At 35.4% G+C, this 18,707-nt stretch overlaps 1 protein-coding gene across 5 annotated transcripts in view; it reads left to right on the top strand.

Annotated features, from left to right (window-relative positions):
• LOC149785096 (nck-associated protein 1-like) overlaps window positions 1-18,707 on the top strand; it is a 143,140-nt gene that overhangs the window by 55,008 nt on the left and 69,425 nt on the right. For all 5 annotated transcript variants that reach the window (XM_089978851.1, XM_089978850.1, XM_089978849.1 and 2 more), the window contains exons 20-23: window positions 2,166-2,302; window positions 4,786-4,917; window positions 8,502-8,617; window positions 12,702-12,807. In XM_089978851.1, coding sequence (XP_089834977.1) covers window positions 2,166-2,302; window positions 4,786-4,917; window positions 8,502-8,617; window positions 12,702-12,807 — 491 coding nt within the window. The remainder of the gene's footprint in view (window positions 1-2,165; window positions 2,303-4,785; window positions 4,918-8,501; window positions 8,618-12,701; window positions 12,808-18,707) is intronic.

The raw sequence follows: 18,707 nt of genomic DNA, 5'->3' as shown, positions 1-18,707 counted from the left end.
CCCAATGAGAAATATTCCAAAATCTTGTAGAATTTCCAATGTGAGCATATAACACCTGAAAGTTTTGTTACCATTGATTCTGATTTTTCCCATCAATCTTGTTTGCCCAGTCTCAGACTTTTTGACATCAGTGAAATGGAATTTTATTGGCCAAATGAAATATATTTCAGACCTATTTGTGAATTTTGACTTGTCTCACTTATTCTTACAAGTAGAAGGAAAGTTCAGTATCTCAGCTCATGCATTATTGCCTTGGGTACTAATGGTTATCTACTCTGCTTATAAGGAACTAACCCAAGACCGAAATTTAAATTTAGTGCTTATCATCCTATGAAGTTAGGGCAGTTGCCCACTTAACATTGCATTTGAGTGTAACCATTCATGATTGACATTATCCAAGCTGTGGGATGGAGGTAGAGCTTTACTACAGAGACCTTGCATCCCAGTGGGTACAGTTTGACCATGGGGGATATATGGCAGCAGAGCAGTAGGCTACCATTCTGGATTGTTCGTTATCTCTGAAATGATGCCATTACTCTGCTGCCACTAAATTTACAAAGAGAAAGTTTTCTTCAAGCCACATTTTGTGAATATCTATATGCTAAATATAGCCAATGCCTCACATGAGGTTTGAAGCTGCTTCACGTACATTAGGAGTCTGTAGAGGACTCACAGGACTAATTCAGTTCCCTTAGTAAACCATGATATTAAAAATTCAATAACTTAAACATTTTGAGTGCTCATGATCAAACCTATATTTATCGGTATAGATGAAGCCTGGATGGCAGCTTCTGTGTAGAGGAAAGGATACAAGCCATGGCATATTCTGGACCGTCATGTGTTTGAAACGTGTGCTTTCAATTCTGCACCAAAGAGTCAGGTGTTAATTTTAGTAATGAGTGTTCCAAACTGAAGACGGGATTGGGGCCAATTGATTTAATGTACTTGAAGAAGAAATCAATTTTTGATTAAAATTTGTTACTTTGATTATATTTACCTGATCATAATTTGGCACATTCTTCCTAACCTACTAGCAGTTTCATTCCTGATAGTGTGCACATCCATTTCAATAATAACTGACACATAGTCAGAGTTAGGCACCAATCCCTTTTTCCAAGGGGAGACCATTCTTATCAGACTTCCACCAAGGTAAGCAGATGAGCATTTCTGTTACTAAAAACAAGTTTGACAGTGCTTGATTTGTGAGGTGATGGAAATATTCCTAGTGTTTTTTATTGGTCAAATGTTGAGGAAACATTTTTCTCCAAAAATGTTTAGACTGTATATGCCAGAAAAATAATTTTGTATTTTTTATTTAAGCATAATTTTTGCGCCGTCATGTAATAAATGATTTGCTATTTCATATTTCTGTCTGTCCATCCATCCTCCATTGTCCACACTTTCCTCTCGAGCAGATATCCAAAACCATGCCAGATATGCTGGATGAAATTCTATTCAATGTTCTTCAGTTTCAGTATTTGTAATGTTCTCTTCTATTTGTTCATCCCTCAATAAACATATTGGAAATCTTGTCACTAAATTCTCCGGAATTTATGGTTATATTGATACAGGGTTTTGTACCAAGACTTCTTATGATATCTAGTTGGTGCTAAATGAAAGTGAACCCTGAAGATGTTTGTATAGCTTCAACAATGAACATATTAAAAAACTTGTAATGAAATCTAATCGTATTGGCATGGGGTTTTCAACAAAAGTCTTATGTTAGTTTCTTGTTTGTCTAAACGAAAATGTCACCAATCTTATAGGCAGTATGGCTGCCATGTGACTAATTTGATAATCTTATTGCTCAAGAATATCAGAGATAGTTTCAACACTTATAAAGAAGAAATGATCTTTTCTTGAATTCCAGTGAATTCTTTTTCATATAGTAGAGCTACAGTCACTTTGAGGGACTTCTGTTATGAATTTGATAGTGTACAGCAAATGAAAAAATACAAAATTGACAAGACAAGACAGTTTTGACATATTGTGTCAGTAGTTCATCTGTAAATCCCAAAAAACATTGCAGTGGAAATGAGTATTATTTTGGGTGCGTAGTTACATTTGACTTGAAGCAATGGAGTTGCATGCATAATTAAGGTAGTTTAATGATGCAGTTCTAAAACATGTCACACTCTAAATATTAAGCCTTGTTTTTATTACAGCTTTTACCAAAGAACAGTGCTTCTCAAATTGTCCAGGCAAATCAGAGGAAAAAAGAAAAAGATAAAAGTAAGAAAGTTCAAGAACAGGAGAAGCCTGGAGAAGAAAGTATGCGGAAAAACAGAGAAAATTTTACAAGGCAAAAGAAAATAGAATTTATAATCCTTGCAAAAATGTTTTGATCACTTGTGATTTGTGTGCATGCATGGAATTCACATATTAAAAAAGATGCATTTATTATTTAGTTAGTTGTCTTCCGAAATTCCGAGAAATATATATGTTAAATATGTGACAAAATTATCACTCTTTGTATGACTCAATAACTACATCAATATTATTTCATATTATAATTAATGTATGCTGTAATAAGTGAGTTGAAATTCTTTGATGAGGAAACTTGATTGCTTTGATACTTTGATGAGGAAACTTGATTGCTTTGATACACTGATGAACTCCACTGACTAGACCAGAAGAGCTTGTGCGATGACCTGTTTTCTGTCAGCCATCTATACTCCATCCATCCATCTGTCCATTAATACAAGTTTATTATCACAACTACTCCAAAACCACTGGGAAGATTGCCATGAAAGTTTTCAAACAATTATGCCATGGTCTATTTGGTTCAGAATGGTGCTAATATTACTTCTGATTTGGCTTACCTCATGACTCTTGTTCTTTCTGCTTGACCTGAGAGGATGGTGACATTACATGGAGTCTAGTTCATCATAGCCATCTTGACTTGTTTTTGCTGCTTCTTCTGAACAAATATATACTGACGTGGTATTTACTAAAAGACATTGTATGGTATGTAGTTTGTCCTAAATGAAAATGGTGCCAGTTTGACAGCATTTAACTCGATCATGAAAATCTTGATGGCGATTCTTCTGCTGAACTGATGGTTATATCAAGACAACGTTTTACTTATGATATTTACTTGGTCCTGAATGAAAATGGTACCAGTCAGAACTTGAATATGAAAACCATGGCAACATTCTTGAAAATCTTGATATTATTCCATGTCAAGAAAGGATGGTCATATCAGCATAAAATTCTTCTCTATATGTAGTTGGTCCTAATTGAAAACAATCCTTATATGGCCTCTCAAAATGGCCACCACAGTAGTTATTGTAAAAAAAAACCTCACGAAAGCTGCTTCTTCGGAAGGAATTGTCATAAAAAGATGTTGATATTTTTGTTTTGTTGTAAAATGTATAAACTCATTTCTTTCAATATGTTTTTGTTCCTATATTAAAATGATTCTCATTCTACCTCCTAATGTCTAGCTTGATGGTCATCTTGAAAATCTTTATATGGCTACTTGCCCTGAATCGATCACTGTAATGACATGATGTGTTCACTAAAACTTGACCATTATCTTGCTGCCTCTGAATGAAAATGGTGCTCATCTGACCGTCATCTTGTTACCATAGTGACCATGTACAAAATATTGATATTGCTTCTCCACCTGAATGATTGGTGGCATTAATGTAGGATTTTCGCTAAACACTCTTTGCAGTATGTACTCGTTTCTGAACGAATATGGTGCAGATATGACCCCAATAGTATCCACATTTTGGTGAAAGAGTTTGAAAACTGAACCTATATGACTTTAGCATCAAATCAATAATCATTGCATGCATTGCTTTGTACTTCATCGAGTTGTAGAATTTTGACCAGATGATGTATTTAGTTGCATTTCAATAAGCATGTTAATGGTCAATACTTTGACATTGATTTTAAGGTCAAAGGTTTTGACATTCAGCTATTATACAGTACTGGCTTGTGAACATAATACAGACAAGTATGAATGGATTTTTATCATTTTGTGGATATCCCTGAAGAGACATTAAAGAATATTGGTAATTCCCAAAAATATTAATTATTGATTTTTAAGTAAACTTACAGCAGATGGGTTTATATTGAATGTGTCTGCAACCTGTTATTTGATCTTCTAACCCTGTTATAAAGTTCAAGATCAAAGGTCATGTCAAAGAATTATATATTGTACTTACAGCATCTGATGAACTTGTTGACTCCAGGATTCAGGAAAATATTTTTTTGGCTGATCGGAGTTTCTCAAGAATATCTGGGATAATTTCAATACTAACCACTTAAAAAATAATAAAATGACAAAAAGAAGCAAGATTTATCATGGATTCCTAAAAATTCATTTACAGTCAGTTTAGTGTTCATTCAAGGAACTTGGTGTTGAACTAGGTAAATTACAGGGCATACAAAATTCCAGTTTGTGAATGTTAAGATCAAAATTTAATACTAGTTCATGGGATTCCGTGTTGTCAATTATAGCTATACCACTAAATCTGTTTGTTCCTTTGCTTTGTTCTACTGCTGTGTCCAACACAAAGATTCATCCAAAATGTTCAAACAGGTGATTAACTTTAGCATGCATCATTGTTGACTTTCTTCATCAGTCATTTCTACTGAAATTAAGAAAAAAAATTGTTTTTGTTGCTTCAAATTTTTTCTTGCAAATGATAATTTGAGTACAGCTAATATTACACGTGCAAGAACCATTGATCTCTACCTTATTTAACAATTAAAATTTGATTTTAATTTTAAAGGATGTAATAAAACAAATAAAATTTTATTTGAAATTTACAGGATGGATAAGCTTCATATGGCTTTGACTGAGCTGTGCTATGCTCTGAATTACACCAATGTGATTCAGGTCTGGGAACATGGCTTTGTGCCAAGGGAGTTTTTCTTACAGCACCTGGAAACACGTTTCAACAAGTAAGTTAACCTGCTTTTTTCTATTGCATGATGACTTTTTTAAATAAAAAATTGGTTTTATTATGTCACAAAAAAGTTATGAGACTTTACATTTTACAATAAATAATCAGCTCACTGCCATACAAGTGGACTCTGTCAATGAATACATAGGTACTTTAAATGTTCTTTCAAACTATCTGTATAGAGAGTGAACATTGAATGCATAGGTACGTTAAATGTTCTTTCAAACTATCTGTATAGTGAACATTGGCGATCTGGGCTTGTTGATTATTCAGATGGATAAAGGAGTATTCCCCCACCCCCAATTCACATTTCATTTTGAAAAACATTAGCTATCCAACCAGTTTTACCAGAGCTGTTTAGTGCTATGATTTTACCATAGTTTTTATGGAATACTTTACTAAAAATATTGACTACAGTTCAATGCATCAATTTTACAGGAAGAGTCTTTTTCTACATAGATGCTGCATGCTATAGTTCCATCCATGTCAAGGAAAAGCATTCAAGCATGTGTAAGATTATGAGTGAGGTCAACTAAAATGAGTTCCATAAGTTTGATCTGTGATAAACAGTTCACCAATAAAACAACCTAATGTTATTTATGATCACTAAGAATAAAAGATGGGGTTTATACAAAGAATTTTGATCTTGTTTCAGTTAGTTATCAGTTATACTAGAAATAGTCACATCCATACTTTGTGAGTTTCTTCAAAACTGTTAATGTTAGACTAGTTGTTGGTGTTGGTATGGAAAACTACAGAGAGTAGGCTAAAATTATCAATTGGACTTTGAGAAATTATTTTCAGGATAAACATGGTTGTTTTTTAGACAAAATCTGTATTTTTCTTGAATGGTCCAGATTAATAGTGGTTATGACTGTGCTAATGTTTTTAGCTCTATTGGTCTTAGACCAGAAGAGCTTATGGGATGGTTTGTTGTCCGTCATCCATCCTCCCATTTGCAAAATTGGCTCTCTCCTATACTTCTTGCAGGATTGGATGGTCATATCAATATGAGGTTTTCACTAAAAGACTTCATATGATATTTAGTTAGTACTAAATGAAAATGGTGCTGAACTAGTGTTAAATATAGCCACCATTGTTATTACTACTCCTTCTGAATGGATCATCATGGCAACATAGGGCATTCACTTGAAGTTTTCTTATGATGTTTATTTGATTCTGAAGGAAAATAAGGCTGGTCTGATGTTCAGTATGGCAACCATGGCAACTATCTTGAGAGTCTTATTATTCCACCCATCCATATCAATGTGGCATTTTCACTAAAAGACATCTTATGATGTCTAGTTGGTCCTAAATAATAGTGGTGCCGATCTGTCATCCAATATGGCCACCTTGGCAGGCATCTTAAAAATTTTGTTGTTAAAACTCTGCTTGAACAGAAAGTCATATTAATGGGTGGTTTTACCAGAAGACTTCTTATGATGTCCATTCATATTAATGGGTGGTTTTACCAGAAGACTTCTTATGATGTCCATTTGGTCTTAAATGAAAATGGTGCCAGTCTGACATCCAATATGGCCACCACAGCAGCCATCTTGAAAATCTTGTTATTGATACTCCTCTTGAATGTAAAGTGATATCTTGAACATATTGATATCTCTGCTAATCTCCAAATGGACAGTTATATCAACATAGGGTTTTAACCAAAAGATTACTTATGGAACCTAGATGAATGAAAATGATTGCCATCATGCAGTCTTAAAAAAAAAATTTCATACTCCCACTGGATGGATGATCATTATGACATGGGCTTTCACCAAAAGAGTTTTAATAATGTTTACTTTGTCCAGAATGAAAATGGTACCAAGCATACATTCAATATATGTACCACAGCGTCTAATTTAAAAATCTTGTTATCGCTAAAGAATCTTATAGACAATTTCAACACTCGACACTTAAAAGGAAGAAATGGTATTATGTTGAATTCTGGAAAAATTCTTTCACCCAGTAGAGCATCAGTCCTTTTGAGGGACTCTATATTTTATTGTCAGTGAAGAAACATAGATATCTCATCAGAATATATAGCTGTATTTTTGCTGTTCAGTATTTTTGCAGATTTGTTCATTAATGGTCCCATTCAAATAATTTGGATTTTTAGATTTACAGTCTTGTTTTGCTGGAGAAGTCATTACTAAGAAGAGAAGAGTATGGTCAATGATTGCTTTTGAATTTCTTGCCTTACAATATAATTTTAAGAAATTGCTTTACTGTCCTTAATAATAGTGTACATTGAAATCCAAACTGATAATAAATAGCTGTTGAGGATTGATGTCTAAATGGCAGTACCTTTGTCCCTTTTTCCAACCTTTACAGAATGATGTTTGTTCCTTCATGTACATTATGTCTGATTTTTTTAGATTGAGTTAAGGGCAATGAAAAATGGGCAATAAAAGCTTAGCAGGCAATATTTTTTAACTTTTAGCTTTTGAGTATATTAATAGTTTGGTGATTGCTTCTTGCATTAAATGTTTATATACAGTACTTGCATAGAAGTTGTGATCCACTGTCACATAATGCACCTGAAGATCATAGTGTTGATTGTTCTACTGATTACTTCTAACAAACTGCACAGACTCAGATTTGATGTTTCATTATGCAATGGCAGTAATGCAGTTTGAAGTTTGATCCAACTTGTACATGCTACATATGGTATTCATATAATCCATCAACATATATTAAAATCCATTTGATAATACTTTGAACCTTAAACAGCTACTCGAATGTCTTTTTACCCAGTTATGTTTTGGGTTTAACACCATTTCTCAGTGCAAGATAGGCTATACATGGCACCCAGTATAACAGGTGGAAGAAGAATCTAGAAAAACCTTGGTAAGAACCACCAACCCACTGGAAGTTACTGGCAAGCTTTCTCACATACTCATGTTGGCCAAGTCTGAGACTCGAATCTACATGGATAGAGGCGTAACAAATTGGTCTCAAACTTTTAAATTCTTAATGAATGTAGCAAGACAACCAACTTCACTGGAATTTTAAAATCTTATGTGTGTGTGTGTGTGTGATTTGAATTTTTAGCGTAGCTCTTTTAAAAAAAATAGTCATTATATTGTTATGATGTCTGCAGTATGTCAGTTTATAGTAATGTCTAGCACTGGGGCATCATGCCACAGACATGTATCATTTTGTCCCACCCAGTCACATTATCCTGACATCAGGCTGATCAGTCCTAACACTAACCTCTTAATGCTGAGCGCCTAGCAAGGCAGCTGTAAATAAAATACCATTTTTATAAGTCTTTGGTATGACTTGGCCAGGGTTCAAACCCGCGACCTCCCGCATCTGTAGTGGACACTCTAACCACCAAGCCTCTGGAGTGGTCAAAATGTTATATCATTTTGTAATATGCAAAATACCAAAAATAAATTTATGTGCCCTAGGTATCTTGTATTTTCTTAAAATTTGAAAAGTAAATGGTGCTGAAATATTATGATATAAATATATCATCCTTATTCCTTCCTTGAGATTTCAGTTTTCCTGTGATATTGCAGGTAATATTTGACATGATTGAATAGTTGCATTTGCTTTATATCAATTTTGTTTCAGGGCCTTGGTTGGCATGATGATGTACAACCCAGACACAAATGAGATCGCCAAGCCATCAGAACTCCTCAGCAGTGTCAAGGCCTTGATGAGTGTACTGCAGAGTCTGGAAAACTACAGTCAGTATTCTCAGCAAAACTGATAATGTTTTTTTTTTAGTCAAAACTCCAGGATTTAGTAAGGGTTATGACAAATACAGATTGGGGAGCAGATCAGAAAGTCGTGCTCTAGTTATGCAGGTTATTAGTAAGATATAAACTTGATTTCAGCTCAGTTGTAAATGGATCAGCATGTATTTTGACATGAACTGCATAAAGAAGCTGTTTGACAACTTATTATCAGAGAAAATTTTGGACTTTTGAAGGGAATACAGTTTATGTAACAAATTTTTACTATATGTTTTAAGGATTTTACCTGTGTTACCATCATCTTTTATTTATATACATTTTACAGAATTTTAACTTATTTACATTTTATGGTTTGCCTTGTTGTACATCAGCTTTTCATTTATTTGTAAGAGTAGATTTCCTTAACATGTTTGCAGTTCAGTTTTACATATTTCATACTTTACCATACATTGCAACTAAATACATTTTATTGTCAGTCAGACACAATTAATCACATCCCTAATATTGCTCCCATTCGGTACACACTCCAGGACTGTTAATTTTTATTCTTCAGTCAGGCACAATCAAACACACTTAATATTGGTCCCAGTTGGTACATGCTCCAGGACTGATCATTTTTGATTTCAGTCAGGCACAGTTGATCACTCCTAATATTGGTCCCAGTTGGTACATGCTCCAGGACTGATAATTTTTATTTTTTGTTTGGCACAGTCGATCACTCCTAATATTGGTCCCAGTTGGTACATGCTCCAGGACTGATAATTTTTATTTTTTGTTTGGCACAATCAATCACTCCTAATATTGGTCCCAGTTGGTACATGCTCCAGGACTGATAATTTTTATTTTTTGTTAGGCACAATCAATCACTCCTAATATTGGTCCCAGTTGGTACATGCTCCAGGACAGATAATTTTTATTTTTTGTTAGGCACAATCAATCACTCCTAATATTGGTCCTGGTTGAGACATGCTCCAGGACTGATAATTTTTATTTTTTGTTAGGCACAATCAATCACTCCTAATATTGGTCCTGGTTGATACATGCTCCAGGACTGATAATTTTTATTTTTTGTTAGGCACAATCAATCACTCCTAATATTGGTCCCAGTTGGTACATGCTCCAGGACTGATAATTTTTATTTTTTGTTTGGCACAGTTGATCACTCCTAATATTGGTCCCAGTTGGTACATGCTCCAGGACTGATAATTTTTATTTTTTGTTAGGCACAATCAATCACTCCTAATATTGGTCCCAGTTGGTACATGCTCCAGGACAGATAATTTTTATTTTTTGTTAGGCACAATCAATCACTCCTAATATTGGTCCTGGTTGAGACATGCTCCAGGACTGATAATTTTTATTTTTTGTTAGGCACAATCAATCACTCCTAATATTGGTCCTGGTTGATACATGCTCCAGGACTGATAATTTTTATTTTTTGTTAGGCACAATCAATCACTCCTAATATTGGTCCCAGTTGGTACATGCTCCAGGACTGATAATTTTTATTTTTTGTTTGGCACAGTTGATCACTCCTAATATTGGTCCCAGTTGGTACATGCTCCAGGACTGATAATTTTTATTTTTTGTTAGGCACAATCAATCACTCCTAATATTGGTCCTGGTTGATACATGCTCCAGGACTGATAATTTTTATTTTTTGTTAGGCACAATCAATCACTCCTAATATTGGTCCCAGTTGGTACATGCTCCAGGACTGATAATTTTTATTTTTTGTTTGGCACAGTTGATCACTCCTAATATTGGTCCCAGTTGGTACATGCTCCAGGACTGATAATTTTTATTTTTTGTTAGGCACAATCAATCACTCCTAATATTGGTCCTGGTTGATACATGCTCCAGGACTGATAATTTTTATTTTTTGTTAGGCACAATCAATCACTCCTAATATTGGTCCCAGTTGATACATGCTCCAGGACTGATAATTTTTATTTTTTGTTAGGCACAATCAATCACTCCTAATGTTGGTCCCAGTTGGTACATGCTCCAGGACTGATAATTTTTATTTTTTGTTAGGCACAATCAATCACTCCTAATATTGGTCCTGGTTGATACATGCTCCAGGACTGGTAATTTTTATTTTTTGTTAGGCACAATCAATCACTCCTAATATTGGTCCTGGTTGATATATGCTCCAGGACTGATAATTTTTATTTTTTGTTAGGCACAATCAATCACTCCTATTATTGGTCCTGGTTGATACATGCTCCAGGACTGATAATTTTTATTTTTTGTTAGGCACAATCAATCACTCCTAATATTGGTCCCAGTTGGTACATGCTCCAGGACTGATCATTTTTATTTTTTGTTAGGCACAATCAATCACTCCTAATATTGGTCCCAGTTGGTACATGCTCCAGGACTGATAATTTTTATTTTTTGTTAGGCACAATCAATCACTCCTAATATTGGTCCCAGTTGGTACATGCTCCAGGACTGATAATTTTTATTTTTTGTTAGGCACAATCAATCACTCCTAATATTGGTCCTGGTTGATACATGCTCCAGGACTGATAAAAAAAAATTCTCAGTCAGGCACAATCAATCACACCTAATCTTGATCCCAGTTGGTACATGCTCCAGGACTGAAGATTGTTATTTGCTGTCAGGCACAATCAATCACTCCTAATATTAGTCCCAGTTGATACATGCTCCAGGACTGATAATTTTTTCTCAGTCAGGCACAGTCAATCCAGTCTTATTATATACATAATGAAAATATCTCAAATTTGACTTGGTAAATTACTGAAAATAATTCACTGGTGAAGTATTGGTCACATGACAGCTGTCATAGTTACAACTATTCTACAAGAAACTACTTGAAACGTTGTTAAGTTTATTAACATGTGTCATCTGGATCAGTGGTAAATTTGTATTATATGATGTCACATTACACATTGACTATTAATCTATTATGACATCATGGTTCATTTATACTTTCACAGTTAAAGTCAATAAATTCATTTACAGAGCCTGAAACTATCTACACAACTTTGTTCAGTTTTCTTGACGATGGACAAGAGATATACAAATTGAGGTTTCTCTTAATGTATATAATAATACCTGTTAACATAGTAATTATGTTTAATAATTTCGCTCATGTCTAAGATCAGGAAAGTTGCTTATTTTCCGTCCTCACTTGTGACTTTTGTGATCTTAGTCATGGATGATGCAGCACAATCACTATGCCAACATGTAATATCCTGCATTTTAAGCACACCTAATGAATTCGTGAAATACTATTATTGGTTGATTTTCTCATTCATTATCTGTAATCTTTTATTTTTAAAATTTTACAAATTGCAAGAACCAAGATAACCTCTCTTGCATGTTATTTTCCATAAATTGAATGTTTCTCTTCTGCCAGTATCAACACCTACTTGAAGAGAAATTTTTGCATTGACAGTGAAAATTGAATGCAAATCGGGTAAAAGATGGGGTACTGTTTCTGTTTGAATTGGTAAAATTTATAATGCGAAAACTACCTAAGTGTCTTGCATTCCTGGCAGGAAGTTCATAAAATTGCAGCACACCAAGTGTGATTATATGGTGATTCACACATACCCCACAACAAGATTGATCAACAGTTTGAATTTGATACAATTTATAATGCAAAAACTAAGTGTCTGGCAGTAAGTTGGTAAAATTACAGCATTCCAAGTGTGATTATATGGTGATTCACACATACCCCACAACAAGATTGATCAGCAGTTTGCTAGAATAAAATCATATGCTATTATTGTAATGAATGACAACTACTATTTGTTCCATCTAAACATATATGGTACCTTGGGAAGGCAGTTATTTAAAAATATATGCCACGGTACTTTGATATTTCAAAGAGGTCATATGAAAATGATAACAAAATTCTAAATTGCATCTCTGGGTGACTACACCCTGTTAAAAGTACCTTGTATGGGTCCAAGGTATGTTTTCTTGGAACAACCCTAAAGCAAGAAACATCAGGTACAACATTTTGCCATATTTTTTTATATTTTGTTAAATTTGAACTTTTTACTGCTTAATCTCTCTTGTTTTTCTTTTGCTTCCACAGTTAACATTGATATTGCACGAGTTTTCAACAATGTCCTGCCTCAACAGACACAAGCACAGGATAGTTTCAGCGGGGAGAAGACCATCACAGCCAACTACACGAATTGGTTAGTTTCATGAAGATTTCATTGCTTGACCTCATCTGCCTCACACCCACCCTTTTTTATATCCCAGCCTAAGGGTCGTTGTAGGTATATAGTAATCCTCATGTCTGTCCATCCATCCATCCTTCTGTCAGAGCAACAGTCTTGTCAGTACAACTAGTCCTGCAGTAAATATTATGTCCATCACCTGAAGATATGCATACTGACAAGTCACTTTGCTCCTTCAATTTTTGACTCTACTGGTCATTGACCAGTTGAGCTTATGGGACAGCCTTTTATGTATTGTCCATTGTGCGACATCTTCTGATGCCTGTCCGTCACCTGAAGATATGCATACTGACAAGTCACTTTGCTCCTTCAATTTTTGACTCTACTGGTCATTGACCAGTTGAGCTTATGGGACAGCCTTTTATGTATTGTCCATTGTGCGACATCTTCTGATGCCTGTCCGTCACCTGAAGATATGCATACTGACAAGTCACTTTGCTCTGTCAGTTTTTGACTCTACTGGTCATTGACCAGTAGAGCTTATGGGACAGCCTTTTATGTGTTGTCCATTGTGCGACATCTTCTGATGCCTGTCCGTCCATTAATACAAACTTTTATCACTACTACTCTGAAACTGCTTGGAGGATTGCCTGAAACTTAACATACACATTCATCCCAAGGTCTGGTTGGTCCTAAATGAAAATGGCATGAGTGAGACATCCAATATGTCTACCACAGCAGCCATCTTGAAATTCTGTTATTGCTACTACTGCTGAATAGATGGTCATGTCAGCATGATATTTTCACTAAAAGACTTTATTTGATATTTAGTTGGTCCTTAGGTTCTCTCCTACAAGTATTAAGTACTTCTGAAAGCACGACTGGTATAAGGTAAAGTTGTGTGTATGCGTTTCCAACTAGCACAGTGGAGAGAATGTAGGCATTCCTCTCAGCTACTTTCATGTTCTATGGCCGAACTGTCTTAATATGTGGTATTAGGGAAACAATGCATTGTTTTAAGCAAGCATCTGATTGAAATGGCTGATCTCACTTACTCAAGAAATGAACTTGAGCTGGTCCAAAATATACTAACTTTAGCATTATTAAAATGCTGAAAATTATGTTTGCCTGAGTAGAGAGAGAGTATAAACTTTTGAAAATTCAGTAAATGAATTTAAAAATATTAAAAACTCAAATAATAAAAGTTATTAGCTAGTTTTCCCCCAGTTTACCTCTGAAGTCCAGGAAGTGAAAAATGACAGATTGGAGCTAGCAGTCATTTGAGAGGTACACATCTGAAGTAAAGCCAAGCTGTATGCTCTATAACCCAAATTACACCCATCAATCATACCCAGAGAAGGGAATTAAAAGTTTTTTAAGACCACTCTAGATATAGAAGTCTTTTTTAACTATCTAGGATAACCATTGAGGAAAACTTGGGAACTTCTATTTCTTTACAAATCAAACTGTATGCATAGCCTAATTCAAAATGGTTCTGCATAAACTTTTGTTATACCTGCCAAAACAAGCATCTTGAAAATCTTGTTATTGCTGCTTCAACTGAATGGATAGTCATGTGAACATAGGGGTTTCACTTAAAGACCTTTTACGATAACCACTTGGTCCTAATTGATATTAGTACCATTCAGATGTCTAGTTTGACAGCTATCTTTTCTCTGCACCACCTGAATGGAACATGGAAACGGAAAGGTATCAACCCAATTCCTTCCAACAGAACAGCCTATTGGCATGGGGTTGTCACCAAAAGATATCAGGTATCTTCTAAATCTTGTCATCACTACTCCACCAGAATGGAAGGTCTTATCAGCATGGGATTTTCACTAATAGACTTCTCATGATGTCTGTTTGGTCCTAATGATGCCAGTCTGACTTCTGATATGTACACCACAGCAAATATCTTGAAAGTATTGTTACTGTTACTTCTCATGAATGGATGGTCATAGCAGTATAGATTTTTCACTAAAAGACTTCTTGTCATGTTAGGTTGGCCCCAGATGAAATGGTGCCAATCTGACATACGATAAGGCCAACATAGCAGCCATTGTGAAAATATTGTTATTGCTATTTCTCATGAACAGAAAGTCATATCAGTAAACCCCTTAAGACTTGTTATTGTGTCTGGTAGCTCTGAAATAAATATTTTGCTAATTTGATATAGAATATGGTTGCTATAATGGCCATCTTGAAAATCTTGTTGCTATTCCTCATTTCAACATTGGGTGTACTGAATGAAAATAGTGCCAATCAGACATCCTGTATGGCAGAGATCTTGAACATCTTGTTATTGATACTCTATCTAAACGGAAATTCATATCAAGATGGGGTTTTCACCAGAATAATGATGTCTGGTTGGTATTGAATGTGCTGATATGACATTCATGAATAGTCGTATCATCATGAGGTTTTCACTAATGGTCTTTTAATGGAGTCTACTTTGTCTTAAATGAAAATACTGCCTATCTTACATTCAGTATGGCTACCACTTTGGCTAATTTAAATATTTTGGTTAATTTAAATATTTTATTACTCAACGATATGGAGACGGTTTCAACACTAAGCAGCTAAAAGAAGAAATGGTCTTATCTTGCATTCCTGGAAATTCTTTGTAATTTTGTACTTAAATGCAGTGTAACACAATCTTAAGAAGGCAATTAGTCTCACATATTTCAATGGTTTGCCATGAAACTTTAGAAATGTTAGTCATAATCTGAAGATATACCTTTTAGCAAATACATATGCTCATGCATTTTGTGTTGGAGTTATTGCCCTTTATTTCTGGATTTTGATGTTGTGTATGACTTGATCTTCAGAATACAACTAGTCTCACAGTTTTCTTGTTGAAACTTTGTACTTCTTATGGTCACCATTTGGAGATGCATCTGAACAAATTACTGTCCTTCCTCTGTTTTTACTAGAGTTATTGCCCTTTTTTCTGCATGTAAATGCAGTTTAGGGGCCCCGAGTGGTCTAAAGCGCTCTCCGTTACGGATCACTGCCATCTCACCTCTGTCTGCTCCGGTTTGAGTCTCGGATTCAGCCAGTGTGGGTATGTGAGAAAGCTTATCAGTAGCTTCTCGTGGGTCAGTGGTTCTTTCCAGGGTTTACCTGGGTTCTTCCTCCACCGTTAATACTGGCCACCATGTATAGCCTATCGTGTGCTGAAAAATGGCATTAAACCCCACAACAACAACAACAACAACAACAACAATAAATGCAGTTTATGATAAAATCTTGTGAATGCAACTAGTCCTGCAGATTTTTATGCATCAGTATGAAACTTGATAAATATTATGTTCATCATCTGAAGAAGTGCATATCAACAACTCACAATGCTTCTGTGATGGTTGTAAGAGTTATTGCCTATTTGGCTTTCAGCAGGATGCAATATATGACAGTATTTTGTGACTGCAACTACTCGTACAGTTTTCAGTGGATTGTTGTAACACTTAGTACATATTATGGTTATCAGCAGTAGTTGTACATGTGGACCAGTCGTTATACTTACTATTTTCAGAAGAATTATGCTTTTTTTCTTGATCATAGACTCATCTCCATCATGGATTGGGGTTGGATGCAAGAGAGCTGTCAGAATATTTACATGAGCAAAATTGCTCATATTCCTGAGATTTATTTTTCAGTTGAGTAGCTGATCTGTTGAATCATGGTGCAAGATCTGTAGTACTCTGCCAGTTAATTTGGTCAAGCATCATTCAATTTCAGTGACAGGACCATTTAATAAATTATGATTTTTGGATCAGATTAAGTTAACATTCATTTCTGCACCATTACAACCATTTTGGGCTTCAGACAATTAAAAAAATATGCTCAATTTTTCCAAGACATTATATGAACAATTGATCTGTTTGCAGTAACTAATAATTATCGTGAAATTAGATCAGAATCACCTCAGTTCTGTTGGTATCACCCCACAGAGACAACATTGGTCCCAAAATTAGAAAATATACTCACATTCAAACTCCAGTCTCGTTATTATTGACTTAATGTGAGATCTTAATGGTCAGTGATTTGTTGTGACATACTGTTGGTCAGTAATTTGATGTGATGAATTGTTAGATGGTGATTTAATGTGATATCTTGTTGGTCAGTGGTTTGATATGACATCTCATTGTCTAGTGATTTAATGTGACATTTTATTGGTCATTGGTTTTTAATGGTTTTTAATGTGATGTCATATGGTTCAGTGATTCAGTGTGATATCTTATTGGTCAGTGATTTAAAATGACATCTTATTGGTTGTTGATTTGGTGTGATATCATGCTGGTCTTGGTTTGATGTGATCTAACTGGTCAGTGATTTAATATGACATCTTATTGGTCATTGATTTGGTGTGATATTGGTCAGTGATTTGATGTGACATGTTACTGGTCAGTGATTTGATGTATTTATTTTAGATTAGGGATATTGATATTAACTTTCTATTAAGATCACAATGGCCAACTCTTACTTTATTGCCTGCAGGTTTTTTGAATTATGTCATGATGTAGCATTTATCTGTTATTACATTTTCCAAGAACATTATTCCTTCCTACAGTAAGTTTATAATAAAATAACAGCATGATCCCAGCCTGATATCTTAATCAACTTCTGACTTCGTTTCCATAGACTGTCAGTCATGTCCTATTTTGTGTTGTATTAATTTTTCCCCAGTCCTTGTTTTATTTTTATATATCTGTGACCATTGTCATTGATTTTGAGGGATTTGAGTACATTGCGATGGAAGTAATTCTTCTGTTGCATCCTTCTAATAGTAATTGATGTTAACTTTTTCTTGCCCTTTTATTGTTCCAGTTCATTGATGGATTTATTTATTTATTTTTATATCAGTCTTTACAATGTTTCAGGGTGTTGGCAAATGTGAACAGAAAAAGGCAGTGAGGGACACCCACCTGTTGGGATATGGCAAAAAGTTGCCAGGCCTATAGTGCAGGAAGAATATTCCTTCCTCTTCCTCAACTTCTCAGGAAGATCCCCCTTTATTCTGAAAAAAGGGGCTATAGCATTTCCCAGTGTACAGAAGTTACCTGAGGATACACTACTTCTGGTGTACAGGAGTCACCTGTTTCAGTGATGGCGCTTCCCAGTAAATGGGAGTCAGTTCCCTGAACAGAGACTCTGCAATATGATCTTCACCTGCAGACACCTGGCTCCAGGTCACCAGGTACAAGGTATAGGATTTTTAGCAACAGACACCAGTAATGGGTCTGATGATAGTCATAGAAGGTCTGTCACTGGTTCTCAGCTACTAGGTGCCAGGCACTGAGTCTCCAGGTACTGTGCACTGTGCTTTGGACACCAGACACTGGCCGATGGGCAATATCCCAAGTGGCATTCACTGAGTTTCTGTCTGCAGAAACTGGGTACCAATCACCTGGTATGGTGTATGTTGCTGATCTTCAATTTTTGTTCTTATATCACCAGCCACTGAGCACTGGTCACTAAACACATATTGCCAAGTACCAATCACTTATCATTAGAAACAGGGCATTAGAAATCCATGATCAAAACCAGATATAAAATCTGTACCTCTGGTCTAGAGGAAGGGGTTATTTTAATAACACCTTTGTCTCTGTTTCCTTTCAGTCCCAATAGTAAAAGGACTTCAAGTTTTGAGAACTGTTCTGTTGGAAAGAATTGGGTTGATACCCTTCCATTTTCCATGTTCCCAATCAGGACATCCACCACCTGTGGTGACTCAACCATGTCTTCTTTTCCAACCATGCCACAATAAATGGATTTGCCATGGCTCTGTGGATTGGCAGGCTGCTGTGCCCTTGGCCTTGCCTCCTCCAGCCATGTTGTCAATGGGAGGGGAGGGGGCCCACCACTTGTTGACTTAGCCATCCAGAATCACAAAACCCTTCACCAGAGAGCAA

The sequence above is a fragment of the Sinohyriopsis cumingii genome, chromosome 13 (genome assembly GCF_028554795.1).
Source record: "Sinohyriopsis cumingii isolate HCF-2022 chromosome 13, ASM2855479v2, whole genome shotgun sequence".
NCBI classification, from domain to species: Eukaryota; Metazoa; Mollusca; class Bivalvia; order Unionida; family Unionidae; genus Sinohyriopsis; species Sinohyriopsis cumingii.
Note: the sequence above shows the minus strand (reverse complement) of the source record. Positions and strands in the feature narration are given on the sequence as shown.